Source organism: Equus quagga, chromosome 19, assembly GCF_021613505.1.
Source record: "Equus quagga isolate Etosha38 chromosome 19, UCLA_HA_Equagga_1.0, whole genome shotgun sequence".
In the NCBI taxonomy this organism is placed as follows: domain Eukaryota; kingdom Metazoa; phylum Chordata; class Mammalia; order Perissodactyla; family Equidae; genus Equus; species Equus quagga.
Genome location: NC_060285.1, coordinates 12,460,700 through 12,481,307, shown reverse-complemented (window position 1 = coordinate 12,481,307; position 20,608 = coordinate 12,460,700). Strand labels below are relative to the sequence as shown.

Genomic DNA, 20,608 nt, shown 5'->3' with positions numbered 1-20,608 from the left:
GAGAAGCAACATCCCTTGTTCAAAGTCACAAGAAAGTGGTGGAGCTGGAACCCAACCCAGGAGCATCCGATGTGACAACAAACGTGGACCAATTTTGTAGCCCGAAAACTCCAATGACACTGAAAGGCAGAAGCACCCAGAGCCCTCCAGGGCCTGGCCCCCACCTACCTCTCACGTCATCACCCGCTGCTCCTTTTCCCGGGGCCAGAAGTGCACCTGCTCAGAGCTGGAGGGGTCGGCTGAGGGAGGCCCAGGGAGTGCTCTGTTTAGAAGCCCGCAGCTTTCCTCAGCAACCGTGCTGGCACGCAGGCCTGCTGCTTGAGTCCACGCCATCTATCAAGTGGGTGCCACATCCCTTCCCTAAGGAAAGCTTCTCCCCCTCGCCCACATCCTGCAGCTGCAGAGACATCTGTCTTCATTGCCCAGGGCCTCGCAAGGGGCCTGGTTCATGCTCAGCCTTTGTTAACAGAACGAACAAAGCTCTGGCCTTTCCAGGGAGAGCCTCCTGTCTGATACCCACAGGCCTGGGCACTGCCTCCCTCTTCCCCACTGACACAGCACTTGGGACAAACCTCTGCAGGGCAGGCCTTGCGTTGTTTGCCGATGAAGGAAGTCAGCACCTGGGCCACGTGTCTAGCCCCACAGAGCAGGTGCTCAATAACCGAAACGATCCAAGGTTTATATAGACACTCTTGGCATCCTTGAATCTGGCCCAGCCTGCCTTTCTCACCTTTTCTGTGTGACTACCATCCTCCACCAAGGCCTGTGCCTCAGCTGTGCAGCACTATTGGAAGCTTCCAGAAGATGCACAAAGTAGGTGCCTGCTACAGAAGCAAACACAGCCCCTCCCCAGGCCACCGTCTCCAGCAGACAGACACCACCACAGGCACGGCTCGTAGCACATGGCACTCTTTATTGTGACGCTCAGTGGAAACATCTGTAAACCAGCTTACTGTAGTGGTGACAGCTGCGACACATGCTAAGGCACTTTCATTATATAAAAAAAGGGATGGGGTGGGAGCTCCATTCACTCCTTTGTGACAGCAACTGGGACCTGAATTCAGAGCTTTTTAGGCATATGTAGCTTTTATATATCTTCATGATTTGTTGAGAGTTTCTTTTTTAAAAAAAAAAATGCTTTCTTTGCCATAAGTAAGTCTAAATGCAGCATATACAAAACAGGAATGCAGGTAAATTCAGCAACCAGTGTAGACCAGTGTAGGACAAGCTACTCTCTTCTAAACACGGTTCCAAAGGAAAGGCAGTGATAAAGACCTGGAATTTTATCATTTATTACAAGAAGGGGAGAAAAAAAGAAAACTTTTTTCCTTTCAAAAACACCTGCGCAGATGGCGGATTTTTAAACTACAGAGTCAACGGTGCAGATCAACTACCCTCGGGCCCCAGTCCTAGAGTAGGTTCAAGGTCATGTGGGAGGGCCACTGGCCCTTTCTGATGCTCTGGCTGTCAGACTTGGGACAAGTCCCTTAACCATTAAATATATTTGGTCCCCAAGAGTGTTGGGAGAAGCCACTGCTGGCCTTTCCAGCTTGGCCCCAGGCCCTGTCTGCTCGGCCCAAAGGCCTCGCGGTGCAGCGTGGGCTGCCCTCAGCAAAGGAGGGACGGGGCCATCATTGCACTTGAGACGGCTGAGAAGCAGGAAGGGGACCGTGGCACTGCCCACAGGGGCGGGGAGGAATTCCCCTCCCTCCCTGCCCCAGGATTCTGTGCCCTGCACAGAGGTGGGATCCCTGGGCCTGCTCTTTCCAGACCACCCAGAGCCCACAGGAGTGGAGGGCCGAAGGGGCAGAGGGTGTGAGGTCACCGCGTGTGATTGCCAACAGCAAAGAAGGGGGAGGGGGAGCTGGTGGCGGAGGCAGGAGAAGGTGACGACTCTTCTGGGGTGTCGGGCTATGGAAAACTCCTTAGTCTCAAGAAAAATAGATTCGTAGAAAACTCTCTTGCCCATCCCCGGTGGCCTGCCCTCCTTGCCTCACCATCTTGTGCTTTTTGGCAAGAGAGGGCCGAAGATCCTGCTGGTCACTCTGTTCCTGGGCAGGAGCCCAGGACCCTGACTCTTTGGTATCAGATTCTGGGGGTGGGAGGGGAGCAGTAGGGGCTGCAGCAGGGGAAGCCAAACGCCCTCAACAAGGCCTGGGGGGCGTGCAGGGACGTGCAGGCCTGAGGTCCCCTGGCCTACGGGGATGGGGTGGGGGTCACGGTCACAGCAGTCCCAAGAGGGTGGAGGGGGTGCTGCAGGGCTAGGAAGGGGAGGCGGAGTCGTCCGTCGGTCGGTCGGTCCATCCGTCTCAGGCAGCAGGCAAGAGGTTACTCGGCAGCTTTGGCCTCAGCCCCGTCGGCCTTGCCGTCCATCTCCTCGTCGGAGCCGTCGCCTGTACCTTTCCGGGCCATCCGGCGGGGCACGACAAACGGCAGGTCCCCACGCCTGGGGGCAGAGGCAGAGGGTCAGCAGGGCAGGCCAGCGTGGCCGCAGTCAGCTCACACATCTCGAAGGATCCTGAGAGGGAAACCTGGCACCTCATCCCCATGGGGAGAAGTGGTGCGGGCCCTGGGAGCCCCAGGCTCCAGGTGGGACCAGACGCTCTCAGGGAGCAGGTGATTAAAGCTGCCTGCTTTACCCAAACAGCAGCAAAATCCATCAGGGAACCTGGGCTGATTCAAAGGGGAAAAGGCACAAGAGGAGATGGAGTCGCCTTCCACAAAAAGCCACCCTCTGCTGAAACTTAGTACAAAACAGGTGAAACCAGGTGGACAAAGACGGGCATCTTGTGCCAATCACACGTAAGAAAACTGATACTAAACACCGATAGAATGTCTGCATCGTTGCTTTTATGCTTAAAAAAAAAAAGGATTGCTGGGGCCGGCCCCGTGGCCAAGTGGTTGGGTTCACATGCTCTGCTGCAGCGGCCCAGGGTTTCGCCGGTTCAGATCCTGGGTGCGGACATGGCACCGCTCATCAGGCCACATGGAGGCGGCGTCCTGCATGCCACAGCTAGATGGACCCACAACTAAAAATATACAACTGTGTACTGAGGGAATTTCGGGAGATAAAGCAGAAAAAAAAAAAGATTGGCAACAGTTGTTAGCTCAGGTGCCAATCTTTAAAAAAATAAAACGGATTGCTGTAAACTATTATGACCTCGATTAACAAAAAAAAAAAAGGACCACTAGGTAGGGCCAGCCTGGTGGCAAAGCAGTTAAGTTTGCATGCTCTGCTTTGGCAGCCTGTGGTTCACGGGTTCAGATCCTGGGCACGGACCTACACAATGCTCATCAAGCCATGCTGTGGCAGCATCCTATGTACTAAACAGAGAAAGATTGGCACAAATGTTAGCTCAGGGCCAATCTTCCTTACAGAAAAAAAAAAAAAAGACTGCTGTGAAAAGGAGGTAAGAAATGAGAATCTTGGAGAAAAGGACCCTCTGCCTCAACCATTTAACATTTCCTGAATGGTAACACTCCCTTGAGAAATGCAAGAAGGCCTTTCGTTGGTACAGGCACGGTGAGATGACGCCAGGATCCATCACTGATGTTTACGAGGCACCAAATACGTGCCAGGGACTTGCCGGGTTGCCTCAAGCCACTTCTAGTACAAAAAACCCAGCACAGAAATGTTCTCATCAGGTTGAGAGCAGCCACAGGGACGGACCTTTCAGATAGGACGGGAGTAAATTACCCACGGTTTACTGTCTGTTCAGAAGGCTGGCCCACAGCCCGGGAGGCAAGAAGAACCCAGGAAGCGGCAGGTCACCCTCTGACCAGCACTTTCTCATCATCAAGCTCCTTGCTCGTTGACATCTAGTCGATAACCAAACCCAGTCTACAGGAGCGTAATGTTCTGCACTGTGCTTTTCAGAACAAACTACCTTTTCAAAGGAGAATCACGTGAAGGAGCCGGGGGAGACAGTGAGCGGGGCCACAGGCTCACCTGAGCTTGTTCTTGAGCGAGCTGACCTCGCGGTTCATGGCGTCGGCGGTCTCGGTGGCGTCCTCCAGCTCGCGCTGCAGTTTCCGGCGGGAGGCGTTGGCCCGCTGGGCCTCCTCCTCAGCCTCCTCCAGCTGCCGCTTGAGCTGCTTCAGGCGGGTGGACGCCTTGTCGGCCTGCGGAGACGTGGGACCAATGGCCCCAGTTAGGAGCTCTGGACGCATGGGGCCCACCCGGCCCGTGCTGCCCTGCCCTCGAACACACCTGGTCCTTGTACTGCTCCGCGTTCCTCCGCTCATCATCCACCTGCAGCAGCACGTCCTTCAGCTTCTTCTCGGCCCGACGCACCTGCTTGCAGGCTGCCTGGCGCTCCCTGCGAGGCAGACACAGCGGCTCAGGGAGACACCTTCCTTCAGAGGGTCTGGCCAGCAGACCGCAACCTGGACCTCCCATTCCGGGGGCCTCATGGTATTTGCCCCATAGGGAGGCCTTGAGGCTAAGGAGGACCATCTTTACTGAACACCCGCTGTGTGCTCTGTCTCTTAGAGGGGCGCTGTGATCACCCCAGTTCACAGATGAGGAAACTGGGGCAAAGGGAAGGGGTACATGTCAAAGAGCATACAAGTAGGTAGGAAAAGGGAAAATTGAGATTTGGGGCCCTGTGGGACCCCCATTATCTCCAAAGAAGTCTAGGTCTTCCTGAGCCCACAGATCAGCTATCCAGCTGGGTGGGAACCCCCGCCTCTCTGATTGAGGCCTCAGAGACAGTCATCAAAACCCTCAACTTTAGAGGTGGGCCATGGGCTCCGATTCACACTCCACGGGGCCCCAGCAAAGCGAATGAGGCTGGAGGAAAACAGCTTCTGGGACTCAAGGACAGAAAGCTGGATCCTGACCGGGACCCAGGGACAGGACGGCAGAGGGATCTGCAGACTGCTGCAGGTGACGGGCAAGGGGCACCTACTTGGTCTCGTTGTCCAGCTGCTCCTCCAGCTGTGCGATCTTGGCCTCCAGGGCGGTGATGGAGGCCTTGTACTTGGACTTGACGGTGCCCTCCATCTCCTGCAGCTTGACCTTGAGCTCCTTGTTCTGGCGCTCCAGCTGCTGCCGTGCGTTCTCGTTCTTCTGGGCATGGCTGCGCTCGAGGTTCAGGTCGGTGTTGATCTGGTCGATCTGTGGGAAGAAGGGCTGGGTGACCTCAAGGAAAGCCAGGGGCCCTGGCTAAGGGCAGAGCGGGGAAGCTGGGTCCTGCAGAGCCCATGCTAACTCCAGGCCCCCCAGAAAGGGAGCTACCCAATAGCATGAGTCCAGAAACTTCTTAACATCTGAGAGAAACCACTGGGAGACCTTTACAGGGGCCAGAACATTCTCCCCTAAGCACTCAGGGAGCGGGTGGCTTCCGCCAGCTGCTGTCTGTGGGGCCTGCTTCACTGGGGGGAGCTCAGGACTGCAGCCAGGAGCTACAGGGCAGAAGGAATGCGCAGGCAGCCCTGGCCGCCCACCTGCAGGTTGGCCTTCTTCAGCCGGTCATTCACGAGCTCCGTGTTGCCCTGCTCCTCCTCCAGCTCCTCCTCCAGCTGGGCGATGCGGGCCTCCAGACGCCGCTTCTCCTCCAGTGCCAGGGCTCTGGGTGGGGGCAGGGAGATGTGAGAAGGGGCCAGTCCCAGAGGGGGGGCCCGCCCCGGCCCACCTCCTCGCCAGATGAACTGCTGCCCCGAGGCTCACCCTTTGCCACTGCTGTTGGCAATCTCGTCGGCCAGCTCGTCCCGCTCCTGCTGGGCCTGGCGCTTGGCACGCTCAGCAGCTGCCAGTTCCTGCCATGAGAACCCAGAATGTGACCCGCGGGGGCAGCCCACAACCCTGGAAGCCCACTTCTTCCATTCCGGGTCCTCTGCAGTGCTGTCCTCCCCGAGCCCCTGGCCCTCTCCGCTCAAACCCCTTCTCAGGCCTCCTCCTCCATGAAGGCCTTTCTGATGAGCCCCTCTGGCTCACAGGGCTAATTCCCCTCTCTGAGGTCAAAGCTTAAGCACCACATGTTTACAAACACCCCGTGTCTATGTGCTAGGAACCGAGCTAGGTGCCGGGATATTAGAGATAAAGAAACCATCCTGGCCTGACAGAGGATGCTGGTCCCTCTGCATTCTGGGTAGACCAGAAGCTGGGAGAGACGAGACAGAGATGTGAGTTCAGGCCAGAGCATGAGGGATCTGAGAGCCAGGCGGAGGGTGAGGCAGCCTCGACAGAGACCCACATGTGACCGTGGAGGGAGGAATCACCCCAGACCCAGGCAGCAGAGCACAGGCAGGCAGGCAGGAGCGGGGGAGGCCGTGCCTGGATGTCTGGCTCAGACAGGAACAGAACCCGCGGACCAGTCACCTCTCTCTGTAGGAGACCGCTTGGAGACCCTAGGGCACGCTTCCATGACATGCCTCGTGTGGGGGACAAGGGGATGCTGGGTGCACGAGCATCAGGGATGGACGCCCCTCACCAGGTCTACTTCACAGCAGGAGGTGGGGACACCACAAAGCCTCGTTTCATGTAAGGGAGCTGGCTGCCAATGGTGACGATTTAATTCACACACACATTTAAACGCACCAGGGAACCCTAAAACCTCGTGAAACCCTGCAGGGAACTGTTACAAAGCAAGAACCACCCCCAACTCACACCGGGATTCTGGCTAGTTTGTTTCCAGCCCTGCCTGGGAGCTCGAGCCGGCCAGGGGGAAGCCCTGGGCTGCCCCTGCTGGCCAGAGGGCAGCGCCCCCGAGCACCCCACAGCCCTGGCCCACCTCCTGCAGCTGCATCATCTCGGCCTCCATGCTCTTCAGCTTCTTCTCGTTCTCCTTGGCCTGCGCCAGGATCTCCTCGCGGGAGGCACGCGTGTCCTCCAGCTCGCGCATGTAGTCCTTCATCTGGGCCTGGGGGGAGGAGAGGCGTGGTGCCACCACCCCAGCCACCACCCGTGTCTGCCCTCCACCCCTCAGAGGGACACCCGCCAACTGAACTTAGCTGTAAGAGGGCAAAATCATAACGAAAGACAAATGTTTCTTTATCCTACACCATTTTTACACTCTTGATGGTTAGGATTTACAGAGCATGCTTCCAGCAGGGCTCGTGACTGTGTACACATCAGCCAAGTTTCCTTTCGTTTCTGACTTTCTACAACTTCCTGTTGACTTGAATCATTCCCAGCGCACACCCACTCCTCTGCCAGGTTAGTTCCTGACTATATGGCAGGAACACGTTCCCTTTGGAATTTTCCTGGAATATGTTTTAACCCTAAAGATCCTTGTCAAATAGTGTTTTTTTCTTTTGCAGACAAAGCCCACATTGGGAGTCCCCATGTCAAAGGGTACGTCTCTTGCTGGGACACGACCAGATGGTACCAGGTGGAACGGCCACCAGCCACCAGGGCATCTCTGCCCTGTGACCTCGCCAACCACAGATGTTTCCATTCATTCTCATTGTTGCTGGTGTCCTGGGTATGATGCAGCATCTCAGAGCTGTTTTTAATTTGTGTTCTCCAATTATTGGCAAAGCGAAAATTTCCCAAGTACGTGTCCCGCGCTCTGGGCTGCTTCTCTGAACCATCAGCTCAGAACCTTCCAGCATCACCCAGCAAGGCGGGACTGGGTCAGACCCGGGTCACATCTGGTTTATTCAGGAAATGTGCCAACAGTGACTGTCTTCCCTAACTCCACTGGACATCGCGGTTTATGGTCATTTCTTTGTTTCAATGGACTCAGTCACTGACCTTATTCTAAGTTTGCTTTCAGACTACTTTCTTCCACTCAACTTCGGGACCTGAGTCTCCATCTGTGAGATGGGGCTAAGGCACCCAAGACCCTCCTTGGAGACGGGAAGGCGGCAGTTCCCAGCATCCACCGGCCACCCCACTGGCGTCCCAGCCCTGTGCTGAGCCCAGCACTGCCGTCTGCAGCCAGATCCGGTTTGGTCCGGCCTGCCTCACCTGCAGCTTCCGCAGCTGTTTGATGGCTTCGTCTCGGTTCTTGTTGGCAGTGTCGATGTGGGCCTCCAGGTCCTTCAGGTCCATCTCCAGCTTCTTCCGAGCGGCCACAGCCAGCGAGCGCTGCTTCTTCTCATCCTCCAGCTCTGCCTCCATCTCCCGCACCTGGGGAAGGTGCCAACAGCTTGGGAGGCTGGACCCACACACAGACCCTGCTCCAGCTCTGAGCTCAGGCAGGCTTGGTCCACTCCAGTGGGATCCATGAGGCCTCCAGGGACTAATGAGGATTACTGACAGTAAAAACCCTGATAGAGTGAGTCACTGACTGCCCCCCTGGACAGAAGACTGGAACGTAAGGACATGGAAGAAATGGTCAAGAAGCCTGCCACACCCAGGTAGAGGAAGGAGAGCAAGGAAGCCTGCCAGAAACCAGGGTGGTCCCTGCCCGCCTCTGCCCGCAGATGGAGGTGGCCCTGTCCGGGGCAGGGAGGGCTGTCCGCACCTGTCTGACCAGCTGCTTCTTCTTCTCCTCACTCTGCTCGTCGCGGCCCTGCAGGTCCCGCTCGAACTGGGCCTTCATGGCCTGCAGGTTCACCTCCAGCCGCAGCTTGGCGTCCTCGGTGGCCTGCAGCTCATCCTCCAGCTCCTCCAGCTGGGTCTTCATCTCCTCCACCTGCTGCTCCAGGGCCCGCTTGGACTTCTCCAGCTCATGGACCTGCCACCCGAGGGAACCCGAGTCAGGAGCAGAGAGATGAGGGGTCCCAAGGTCCAGGCCTCCGTGCCCACTCACTCCCTGATCCTCCATGATGTCCCCACCGGGCTCCCTCCCGAGCACCAGCCGGGCTCCACACTCACACTCTTGCCGACGTCGTCCTTGGAGCTCATGAGATCCTCCATCTCCGTGCGGAACTGCTTGTTGAGCCGCTCCAGCTCCGCCTTCTGCTCCATGGCTTCCTCCAGGGCCCGGGCCAGCGACAGCGCCTTGGTCTCCTTCTCACGTGCCTCCGCCTCGGCCCGGTCACGCTCCTCGGCATACTTGGCGGAGATGGTCTTCTCCTCGGCCAGGAGCTGGGATAGGTGGGCACCATGAGGCTCAAGCAACGGGCTCTTAGAAAGCACTCAGAGCCTGCTGACCTCAGGCAGGCAGAGCATCCGGACCAAACTCCCTGAGGAATAAGGGTCCCAGGTGCTGGGTATGGGGGGGGGGGGGGGGGGGACGGACACCAAGAGGAGCAAGCACAAGGTGGCTGAGGGGGGGCCCAGAGGGTGTCCAGGCTGACAAGTGCTATCCAGCACATCCTTCATAACCAGATGAAGGCAGAGGTCACCTCTTTCACCACACTTTATAGTCTTTGTCTTTATCACTTAATAATAATGATCCTTTATGATACAGTGCCCCTTCTGTGAGAACCCACAGGAGACGTCACCATCAGAATCTGGAAAGGCTTTGGTTTTCCTAAATGACTGGCTGGTACTTGCCTTGAAAAGAATGTGAATCTGGCTGCTTAGAAGCCCAAAGCCCATTTGTGGCCCTCCTCTAAAGTCAGCTTAAATGCCCCTGGCATCCATCCTCTGAGCAGCCCACCTTCAGCTGGATCTTACTTTCCCACTTTCCACTCCCTTTGCACCAATACCTCATTTATTCCACAGACCTATTTCCGAAAGGACCAGACATTAAATGCTTTAGACTCTGCAGGCCACGGTCTCTGTAGCAAGGACTCAAGTCTGCTACGACGGCACAGCCAGCCAGAGCCGACAGCTAATGAAGGAATGGAGCTGAGTCCTGCACTCCTGTGTCTACACCCGGCAGTGGGCTGCACATGGCCAGTGTGCTGACCCTTGATTTATTCTATCTTTCTACCCCACTCCTGTGTCTCTATAAGCTGCCTCAGATCTTTTAGAATGAAGAAGAGATATGAACACGTAAATAAAAATCGAAATGATAATAAAATAGGTTTGTGACAAAAAATTTGAAAAATATAAGAATCCAGAAAGGGGGAAGCTCGCTTGTATACCTAACATATGAAGATGCCCTGTTCCAAGCACTTTCTTTCCAGGCCCCTCAACGAGCAGGAAACTGAGAGGCACTTCTGAGCGGCTGGCCCCTCGAGGCCTCCTCCCCAGCTGGGTGAGGAGGTGGTGCCAGGAGTGGCCTTTGCCTGAGGCCGTGGCATCTGTGGAACAGAGGAAACGAGGTCCAGGCCGACACACACCTGGTCGAACTTCTTCTGCTTCTTCTCCAGGTTGGAGACACTCTGCCGCTGGTGGTCCAAGTCCACGAGCAGGTCATCCAGCTCCTGCTGCAGCCGGGTCTTGGTCTTCTCCAGCTTGTCGTAGGCGGCCACCTTCTCTTCGTAGCGCTGGGTCAGCCCCTCCAGGTCCTTCTGGAGCTTCCTCTTGGCTTCTTCTGCAGTCTCCAGGCACCCGACACCGTCCTCCACCTTCTTCTTCATGTCGCTCACCTGGACAGGAGCAAGGAGTGAAGAGACACGCAGGATGGCAGCTGTCCAGGTAACGGGCCTACTACCCCGTGAACGGAGGGCCAGGGAGCCCACCCAGTTATGGAGACCTCCCTCTTCCACTGGGGCGAGAGAAATGGCGTTTCGGCAGAGGGCACCCGCCTAGCCTAGCGTGTGGAACCCAGGGGAAGGCCGACCCTGGAAGCTAACCCCCACAGGTCAGCTTTGGAAGGTCTCTCAGTAGTGACTTGCGAAGCCTCTTGTTTCACAAAGACTGGGGCCCAGAGAGGGGAGCCTCCTCCATTCCCCTCCCCAGGCAGCAGGGCTGGGGCCCTGTCAGGAGGTTTGTCTGCTGGAGGCAGGAGGACCACAGGCACCCATCCTGCAGCCCCTCCCTGCACCTGGACATAGAGCTGCCACCACGTGCACGTGCTGGCTCCCCCACCCAGACTGGGGAACACCCTGCGCACCCACCCCGAGCTGCTGCGGATCTTCTGGCCTGGAACAGCGAAGTCCCAAGACAAGAACTAGAACAGGGCTCTTGGCCTATTTCTGGCCGTGGGCCCTCTGATAGTCTAGAGAAGACTAGCGACTCCTCCTCATAATAACATTTTATCATTACTAACATTAATATTTTTAATATTTATATTAATTTTAACATTAACACATTAATATTGATAACTTAGTATTAACAATATTAATGAAGTCAGATGTACAGTAAACTAACATAGGCAACAGCAGCTGCCAGGTATGTTTTAAGCTCTGGTCCAGCAGCCCATGTGCTTCCTTATCAGCACATCGAACGGCAGGCTCCTAAGTGGTGAGGAGTGATGACATCCCCACGGCCCCGCCACACCTCGGACGTGGTGTTTCTAAAGACCAAGGCCACGGGCACTGCAGCTGCCACGTGGCCTGCGTTCACAAAGGACAGAAATGCTCAATGTCGGCTAGAGGTCAGTGAAAGAAACATGTTCTATCTCCTCCACCCAAGTTCACGGACCCCTGGATTCTATCTGGGGGCCCCAGGCTTGAGCCCTGGTCTGGAGAGAGAGGGCAGGAGCTTCCCGAGAAAGGGCGCCCAGCTCGGGGCAGGGGTGTGCCTCCAGCATCCAGGAGGGCACCCTGCTGGAAGCTTCTCAGCCTGCAGAATCCAACTACAGTTTCCCTGAGCCGCCTGGGCGGCCTGGGGCATCTCGTGGGGGAGCCCACATCGAACCTGGGCATGGAGGGTGGCAATCTGCTTCTCGAGGTTCCGCTTGGCCTCCTCCTCCTCCTCCAGCTGCTCCTTGAACGAGTTCTTCTCGTCCTCCATCTGCTTCAGCTTGGTGCTCAGGCTTAGCTTCTGCCGGTTCTCCTCCTGCAGCAGCTCCTACTCCGAGGACAAGAGGGATGCAGGGGCTCAGAAGGCGCAGCATCAGGACCAGTCCCTCTGATTCAGGGGACAGCCAGTAAAGACCTGGTGGGGAGCTGGAAGGACCCAGAGACCCCGTGGAAGCAGGGGAGGATGGGTAATCAGATGAGCTCTGTGGTGGAAGCAGAGGCCTGGCAGCTAAAGCTGTGTGGGCACAGGGTCCTCCCAGGAAAGGTCCACCTGCAGGGACCCATTGCCACACTTACCTGCGTGTCCTGCAGCTGGGACTCCAGAGCAGAGAAATCCTTGGTGAGCTTGCTGGACTTGCTGTCAGATTGGGTGAGAAGACCTGTCACGTTGTCCAGCTCAACCTGCACAGGGACAGGAGAGAAGAGGATGATGAGCTCGACCATGGCTGCTCTGGCCCCACCTCGGCTCTTCCAGGCAAAGCTGGGCCTGAGTCACAGGCTGAACCCTGAAGGCCTCACTGAGGAGCCAGTGTGAGGCGAGAGAGAAAACGTGGCCGAGGAGCTGCTGAAGGGACCACCGCCCAGGCCCGGGTCCCAGCAGGGGCCTTACCTGCAGCTTGGAGATCTTGTCGGCCAGCTCCGTGCGCACTCGCTCTCCCTCGTTGAACTTCACCTGCAGCTCCTGCAGCTGCGCCTCCACCCGCTTGCGCTTGTGCTCTGAGTCTCCCTTGCCCTGCAGCAGGGCCTTCACCTCGTTGGCCAGCTCCCCCCGCTCGTTCTCCAGGGTCTGCTTGGCCTTCTCGAGGTTGGCCTTCACCTGGTAGGGAAGAAAGCCAGACATGAAGGGGCATCCCTGACAAGACGCTGGTCTTTCCAACATCGTTGGGAGAGATGGCGGATCCAGAATCCACTGCCTCTGCAGCAAGGAGGAGGTGGGGCAAGTTGAGGGGACAGCATGTTAGCAAGAGGCTTGCACCCCGAAGCCCCGGCTGACCCGTGCTCACTGCTTACCTGTGTGTGGCACCTAGCACATGTCCTCTCCTCAAAGGACCTCGGCTTCCCCACATCTAAACCAAGCCCCGCCCAGCATCGCTCGCTGGGTAGTGATCGCTCAAGTCTAAGGTGTTATCAGTGCTGATATTATGATTTTAGCGCTAATATTATAGAATGAGGGAAATCAACTGTTCATAGTTAGACTTCCAGTAAAGCCTCTTTGAAATTTGATGTTCACAGAAATACTGTAAAGTTCTTCCAAAACCTATAAAGCGGTGTTTACAGAATAAAAGTGACCATCCTATTCTAGTCCACACCGAGCCGGCCACAGGGTCATGGGCAAGGTCAAGGGTGAACTGGACCCTGTATGAATGTGAAGGGGTGCCGGGTAAAAACAGCCACAGGACAAGGAAAGGGTTCAACCTGCGCAGAACCGGGTGGAAGCTGAAGGGAGACGGATGGACAAGGCACGTTCCTAAGAATATTGTATAGGCTGCCATGAGGAAGAGCCTGACTTCTCGGGCTGCCACCAAGAGTGGCTACGAGCTGGACGCCACAGGAGGCAAGACCTGTCCTGCTAAGGAACTGACCAGCCACCAGCTGCCCAGCCAAGAAACCAGCTGGGATTACCATCCCAAGGGTTTTCACACGAAGACTCCAGTTGACCACTTGTTGGGGGTGTTCTAGAGAGGACCCAGCTTCAGAAAAGGGACCATAAGGCCTCTGAAAGGCAGTTTCAGGGTCACGCCAATTCCTTAGAGCTTTCTGGTCTGGCAGGGTATTGACTAGTACAAATGATAACAATTCTTGAACAATTCTTGAGCCCTTTCTATCACAGTGTTTACACGTTCTCAGCTCTCTCATATTAGCATATGAGACAGACCTATCATCAGCCTCCTTTACAGATGGGGAAACTGAGGCACAGAGGTACCCATCTTCCCAAGTCACACAGCTGCTAAGGGCTGGAGCCTGGACTCTGACACAGGCAGTCTGGCGCTGGAGCCGCTCAGCTCTGCACGGCTGGCCCAGAGAGGCAGACGTTCTCCAGGAGGGCCCCTGCCCTGAGAGCTGCCCCCACTCACAATGGTGGAGTGTCACAGAGCCAGTCCCCAGCTCACGCACCCGCTTCGTCTGCTCCAGCTGCTCCGCCAGCTCCTCCACGGCCTGCGAGTGCTTCTGCCTCATCTCCTGGATCTGGGCCTCGTGGGTCTTGGCCTCCTCCTCAAGGGTCTTCTTCAGGATGTTCACTTCCTGTTCACGTTTGGACCTGGAGAGAAACGTCCTCAGAATGGAGGCTGGGGACCTTGGAGCGATGCGGCCCCCGGGGCTCTTCCCTGGCTGCAAAGAGGGGCCAGCAAGGGCAGTGGCCGCCTGGCAGCCTTTCTGACCACTGGCCTCCCTCCTCAGCTGTGCATTCGATAGCCCAGGCTCAAAAGACACACTTTGTAGAAGCTTCTGTACCCTTTCGGCCTTAAAGCCCACCCTTGCCTCACCCAAACTCCAAGCTGTCTGGTACACGATAAGGCCATCGGCTTGTGTGCAGAGGCCTGGGGTCCACCCCTCCCAGGCCACTGTCTCCCTTTCCCTGCATCCCCACCAGAATCCTCAGTGACTCGGCTGTTGGTCCCATGGCACACCTGAGCTCCTGCTGGGCAGCGGTGGAATCCAGAGTGTCCTCCAACTCTGTTTTCAGAGCCTCCAGCTCTTCCCCGAGGTCCCGTTTCTGCTTCTCAGCTTTATTCCTAGAAGCACGCTCAGATTCCAGATCTTCCTGGAGTTCAGAAATCTGAGATTCCAGCTCCCGGATCTTCTTTAGGGCCATGTTCTTCTGGGCGGCTTCTTCCTCCACTCTACCAAAGAGACCAACAACGTCAGGATAAGACCGTTTTCACCTTCAGAGAACAGAATTTGCAGAAGAGGCTTTGAAGAAGTGCAGCCAAAGCCACTTCTGGCAGTCATAATCATTGCCCTTAGGAGCTCCCCTCAGCAAAAACAATATCTATTTGAGGCATCCAGAAGATTTAAGGGTAACACCACTTTGAGAATTGGAAAACATCAGAGAAGAATCACTTCATTTTCCAAATTAAGATTCAGTGCTTTAAACATAAAAAATAATTCAAATGTTAAGTTTTAAAAAAAGGGAAATAAAACGCTACAACCCATAATGACTGCAACTAAGTAAAAATACAAACGTGCTGTGGACTTAGTGATAATGATGTGTCAGTGCAGGTTCATCAGTTGTAACAGGTGCCACTCGGGTGGAAGATGTTGACAGCAGGGGAGGCTGTGAGTGTGGGGACAGAGGATTTATGGGAATTCTCTACACTGTCTGCTCAATTTTGCTGTGAATCTGAAACTGCTAAAAGATAGTCTGGTTTTTTTCCCAAAAAGCATGGCTGTAGCTATGAAATTAAAAAAGGAAAAGGAAAGGAGAGGATTGTTGTGGTTGGGTGACAGAGTGGTGGGTGTCTTTTTTTGACAAATGACAAAGAAGCCTTAGACTGTGCCTTTACCAAACAGGAAATGTTTTGCAGTGAAATGGCTTCCAAGACAACAGCAGAGCGAATGCTCACAGCTCACTAATGTACCAAGAAGCACAGGAGGAAGCTGGCATCAGGCTGGCACTGGCCACGGGCTGATGCTCTGACTCTCACCTGGCCAAGGCAGCCTGGAGCTCCTCCTCTTTCTTAGCCAGTTGCATCTTGAGCTCGGCAATCTGAGCCTGGAGCTCAGCGATCTGGTCGTTGAGGTCTGTGGAGTCTCCCTCCAGCTTCCGGCGGGTCTTTTCCAGCTCCTGACGCTGCTTCTCCTCTCTTCGGAGGCGCTCTGAGAAAGGAGGACGAGGAGATGCCAAAAGAGCCCTCAGTGGCCACAGACTTTTCTTTGTTTTTAATTCTTACATAAAATATCAAACGTTTGTTATAAATCATGTCAGATTTAAAGGATCATGATACAGACTTTCATACCCAACTCTAGATGATGAAGAAGGACATCACCATGAGCAGCCACGTCCTGTGTCTCTCCAACCCTGCCCGCTGACCTTCTGTGCCAGGGGACCTACTTTCCTAAAGTTTGTGTTCATAATTCCCTTGCTTTCCTTTAAGGCTGCACCATGTGTGTCTCCCTAAAAAATGCAATGTTTAGCTTTGCGTGAATCTCAACTTATATAAGGGACCAGTCTTGTATGAATTCTACAGAGACAGCAGAACAGGGTCAGGGTCCAGGATCTGGCTTTACAATTCTGCTATGACATCACTTAGGTAAGCTCCTGAACATTCCTGCGCCTCATCTGAATAACATGGACAAAGGACAACCTACTCCGTTAGGTTGTTGTGAGGCTCAAATGCGTTAATATCTGAGAGCACTGAGAAAGGTGCCTGGCCCAGTGTGTGCTCAGTAAGGGGTAGCGACTTTTATTCCTTGACCGGCCCTTGTCGCTCGATATTAATGATCTCGAGATTTAGCAAGTTAAACGTCATTGGAACTGATCCACTAGGACTTCCGTTTCTTATTCCATGATGTGAATACACCACAACTTATCTATCTGTTCTACAGCTGCAGGCACTTGGGTTGTGTTCGCTGTGTGCGCTCGTGAACAACGCTGCGGTGAGCATCTTGCCCATGACTCCCAGTGCACGGGGATGAGAGCACTGGGTCACAGATACACAGAGCTTCAACCTCAGGAGGCAACGCCAGATTGTTCTCCAAAGCCTTCTACCGAGTGTGTGTGTATTCTGACTGTTCTCCATCTTTTTTGACACTTGTTAGCATCAACATTTACGTTTGCCCCTTCAGGGGGTGTCACTCCTAGAACTCCTGAACGATTGAGTCTTTCAGACTATTCCCAAGGGAGGGAGGGAGCCTGTGGGAAGAGATCTCTGTGTCAGGATGTCCCTACCCTTGACGACCTGACTCACCTCATCCTGTCCACATGTGAGGGGGTAGGGGGCGCTGTGAAACCAAGCTGGGAAAATCCACCCAGTGGATTTTCATCAGCCTGGATGGTTGTGGCCCTGCGTTCGGTGGGCATAGACAACTGCCCTGGACACACTGGGCTGCCCCACGTCTCTGCAGGAGGAGCAGTGGTTTCTGGCACAAGCTCTGAGCACCCACTGAGTTCTGGCCCTTCTCCTCCTCCCCCAGAGTCCACTCCTCTCAAGGCCCAGCGGGGAGGGGTCGTCAGGCAGCCATAGACCTGTGCTCCTACCCCATCCTCCTCACTGCCACAGATCCCCGGGGCACAGGGGGACTGTCACCCTGCCCCAAGTTAAGCAATGGCCTCTCACAGTATCTGTCTAGCATTTTATAGTACCCGTGGTGTGTCCGCACACGTTATTTAGTTTAGTCCTTACAAACACCCTTTCACCACGTCTTAGAGGTGAGAGAAACTGGAGCTCACAGAGATTAAGTAACAGGTGCAACATGACACAGCCAGTAAGTGGCAGACTGAGGGTCACACCCACAGCCTCTTAGGAAGTCCCAGAGCTTGTGAAACACATGGTGCAAAGAGAGAAATGCCAAGCTGTCCTCTGAACATGCTTCACTTGGAGCAACGTCACTCCCCCAAATGTAAGTGCCAGTGCTTGGCGGCCCAGAGTCCCTTAGGGACTGGCCTCTGTGCCCCAGGCCTTAAGGGCAGTGGCTGGGTGCTGGACGCTCTGAGCCTCGCCTGTCAGAGCGAGCGTGAGACCCACCAGGCACGCCTGCTGCTGGCAGTGAGGCCCAGGCTAGCCCCGGAGCTGTGGTCCCCTGGGGTTCCCGTGTCAGACGGTGCCCGTCCACCCCCTCTCACCCTCCAGGTCAGTGATCATGGCCTCGTGCTTGTTCTTGAGCTTGGCCAGGCTCTTCGATTTTTCCTCCTCTTCTGTGAGGTTGGTGGTGAACTCGGCTATTCTGTCTTCCAGCAACTTCTTCTCCTGGGGGTGGAGGGTGGGTCAGACTCAGTGTTAGTTGAGCACAGAACGCTTTAGCTCCCTTCAAAGCCTGACTTGCCCAGAGACTAAGGCTGAATGGAGGGACAGGCCCTTAAATGCTTGATTCATTAGGATTCTCAAGATCAAAGGGGCACCTCTGACAGGTCACTAGCTCCCCTGAAACCGCTGGATCAGCTTCCTGATCTTCCTCCCTGGACCTGTGTCCCCCATTTGGGCTTCCAGGTGGCAGCTAGTGTCAGTGAGGGAACACAGGCATGAGGGTGCCACCTTCTCCATGCAGTGCCCTTGTTCACCAAGTGGGCTCTGAACCCCTGCTCTCCTCATTTTCTGCGTTGTGTGGCTACCACTGGTGTCCCAATCAGTATGGTCCCCCTACAGCCACCATAATAAACAGGTCCATCACTCAGCATGAGCATCTTGCTCCTTTCATTAGAGTCCCAGGCAAGCATCCTGCTGTTTCAGGCCCCACCCCACCCTCTGGGGACCGAGGACAGTGTTCTGACCCTGTCCTTCCTTCTCCTCTAGCACGAGTCCCAGGTTTTATCTGCTTGCTGGCAGATGCTGACAGAGCTCCAGCTCGGTTCTCAGAAGAAACAGCGGCCACCTCAGAGACAGCTGGAGGGGCACCTGCACAGAGCCACCGAGCCACCACGGTGCCCACACCCCCCAGTGACTGATGTGCAACGCCACACGGGGCTCCATGCTACAGACGCTTGGGTCTCAAAGCTTGTGAAGAGCTCTACTGAGGAGAAACATCAAACCCTTCCCTCGGGCCCCACTCAGTCATGAGAAACATCCCTTCAAACACAACCCTGGCCCCAGAGGCCAGGAGAGACCCATGAGGAAGACCCGCTACTGAGCAGAAGCCACAGCGCTGCCGTCGGAGAGGCGGGCAGCCGCGGCCCTGCACTGAGCCACACGCCCCCCCGTGGCCACGGCCCAGCTCTGCCCTCCCTCGGCAGGCCCCGGGCGTCACCTTGGCCAGTTTGCAGTTCTGGTCTTCCAAGATGATCTGGTCCTCCTCCAGCTTCTTCAGCTTGGCCTCGGTGGTCACCTTCTCCAGCTGCAGTTTCTGGCGGGCACTCTCCTCCTCCTCCAGCTGCTCCTCCAGTTCCTACCACGGAGCCAGGGAGAGCGTGAGGGTTGCGGGGCCCCCGAGCCCGGGGCAGGGCTGAGACGCGGCCTGACCCCCACCTGAGACAACATATTGAAAACTGGGATACAGGAACAAGAACGCCACTCTAGCTATGTGGTCGCCTGTTCTGAGGGGTTTCCTTAGCAAGCTTCCCGCTGCTGACAAGGGCAGAAAGCAGAGCTGACGGCCCACGCTCCTCAGACCAGCCCGAGCGAGGACAGAGGGAGGGAAATGAAATTGGCTTCGATGCTCAACTGGGCAGCACTCAGAGATGGAGTCACACAGGAGAAAGCCTCTCAAAGGCTGCCCCCGGGGGACAAGAGGGCAAGGAGCTGGCCTGCAGTGGCTTCTGAGCTCTGCGTTCCCTCCAGGTTTTGTCAGTGCCCCTCCCCGCGCCCAGCCCCCCGACCCCAGGTCTGGAGTCCAGCCCCGCCCCCCCACCCCCACCACGGGGAAGCGGGGCACCTGGATGTTCTGTTGCATTTTCTTCTTCTCTGCCTGCAGATGCTGGCAGCGCTCCTCCTCCTCCTCCACCCTGGCCTCCAGGTCGTGGCAAATCTCCTCCAGCTCCTGCTTCTTGGCCGTCAGGCGAGCCCGGAGCTCCTCGGCCTCGGCACACAGTTCTGTTTCTGCCTGGAGCTGCTCCTGCAGCTGCAGCTTCTCCGCCATGAGCTGCAAGGAAAACGCAGAAAATGCAAGCTCTGCGCAACCTCCTCGAGCCACTCCAGGACAGATGCTCTCCAGTTCAGGCTTCCAGAGGGAGAGGCCCAGGCTGATACGACCAGTTTCCATCTTGAGAATGCTCAAGCTCCCAGGCATTTTTTTTTTTTTTTTTTTGCTGAGGAAGATTCACCCTGTGCTAATACCTGTACCACTCTTCCTCTGTTTTGAATGTGGGTCACCACCACAGCATGGCCACCTACGAGTGGTATAGGTCCACACCGGGGAACTGAACCCAGCGTGCCAAAAAGGAGCACACCAAACTTAATCACAAGGCCACCGGGCTGGCCCCCTCAGGCACTTTCTGAACATTATGTCCCTCTGTCCTTCACTGCTACTCCAGGAGCTGCATACACTGATCCCCAGGAAACAGGCTCAGAGAGATTAAATACTGGAGCTGGGCCTGAACCCAACACTCATGAGCTTCCTATCCCATCAGGCAGCCTCCTTACATCACATCCCTATGTGATAACACCAAATGGGGCCTACAGAGACTAACACTGTTCCTGCAGTTAAAGGTAAAAACATCTCCTCAAACTCCACACACGCCTTGCCTACTGATGGCCAGCAGGCGGCAGCACTGGGAGCAGCTGCGCTAGCTGGGGGAGCGGGGCCGGCTCAGACGCCCACCTGGGACTGCAGCGTCTCCATCTCCGTGAGCCTGTTCTCAGCAGCCAGCTGCTTCTCTCGGACCTTCACCAGCTCCTCCTCCTTGGCGATCATCTCCTCCTCCTGTCGGCTCACCTGCAGCAGCGGCTTGACCTAGCAGAGGAGATGGAGGCTGAAGACGCCTGTCCCGGCCAACAGCCACGAGGCCTTCCCTCCACCTGTGGAAACGCAGCTCACGAGAGCCAGGGGCAAATAGGCACGCTGTGCGGAGGAGGTGCTAACGGTACAAGCTTTCCAGAAATCAATGTAGTGCGTGCCACAATTCCATCTCAGGGAAAACATCCCTACGTACATGAAGATGTTCACAAGAGCATTTCTTTAATAGTGAAAAATTAAGAATGAGATAAAGATCCATCGCTGGAAAAGTAGCCAGATAAATTATGAAATATCTCCAGGGAACAGCATGCTGACTTTTTAAAAAAATGATGCTTATGAAGGCATTTTAAATGGAAAATGCAAAATGTAA

The 20,608-nt window shown here is 55.6% G+C and overlaps 1 protein-coding gene across 1 annotated transcript in view; it reads right to left on the bottom strand.

The window, feature by feature from the left end:
- Positions 1–893: 893 nt before the first annotated feature.
- MYH9 (myosin heavy chain 9) overlaps positions 894–20,608 on the bottom strand; it is a 90,442-nt gene continuing 70,727 nt past the window's right edge. Inside the window, exons 21-41 of the mRNA XM_046646246.1 lie at positions 20,104–20,235; positions 19,219–19,425; positions 18,595–18,732; positions 17,477–17,600; positions 15,339–15,510; positions 14,322–14,534; positions 13,807–13,951; positions 12,302–12,508; positions 11,989–12,093; positions 11,588–11,740; positions 10,126–10,374; positions 8,768–8,980; positions 8,415–8,627; positions 7,916–8,077; positions 6,735–6,863; positions 5,672–5,760; positions 5,449–5,572; positions 4,911–5,119; positions 4,211–4,319; positions 3,950–4,122; positions 894–2,446 (exon numbers count right to left, since the gene is read on the bottom strand). Coding sequence (XP_046502202.1) covers positions 2,329–2,446; positions 3,950–4,122; positions 4,211–4,319; positions 4,911–5,119; positions 5,449–5,572; positions 5,672–5,760; positions 6,735–6,863; positions 7,916–8,077; positions 8,415–8,627; positions 8,768–8,980; positions 10,126–10,374; positions 11,588–11,740; positions 11,989–12,093; positions 12,302–12,508; positions 13,807–13,951; positions 14,322–14,534; positions 15,339–15,510; positions 17,477–17,600; positions 18,595–18,732; positions 19,219–19,425; positions 20,104–20,235 — 3,384 coding nt within the window. The 3' untranslated portion in view covers positions 894–2,328. The remainder of the gene's footprint in view (positions 2,447–3,949; positions 4,123–4,210; positions 4,320–4,910; positions 5,120–5,448; positions 5,573–5,671; positions 5,761–6,734; positions 6,864–7,915; positions 8,078–8,414; positions 8,628–8,767; positions 8,981–10,125; positions 10,375–11,587; positions 11,741–11,988; positions 12,094–12,301; positions 12,509–13,806; positions 13,952–14,321; positions 14,535–15,338; positions 15,511–17,476; positions 17,601–18,594; positions 18,733–19,218; positions 19,426–20,103; positions 20,236–20,608) is intronic.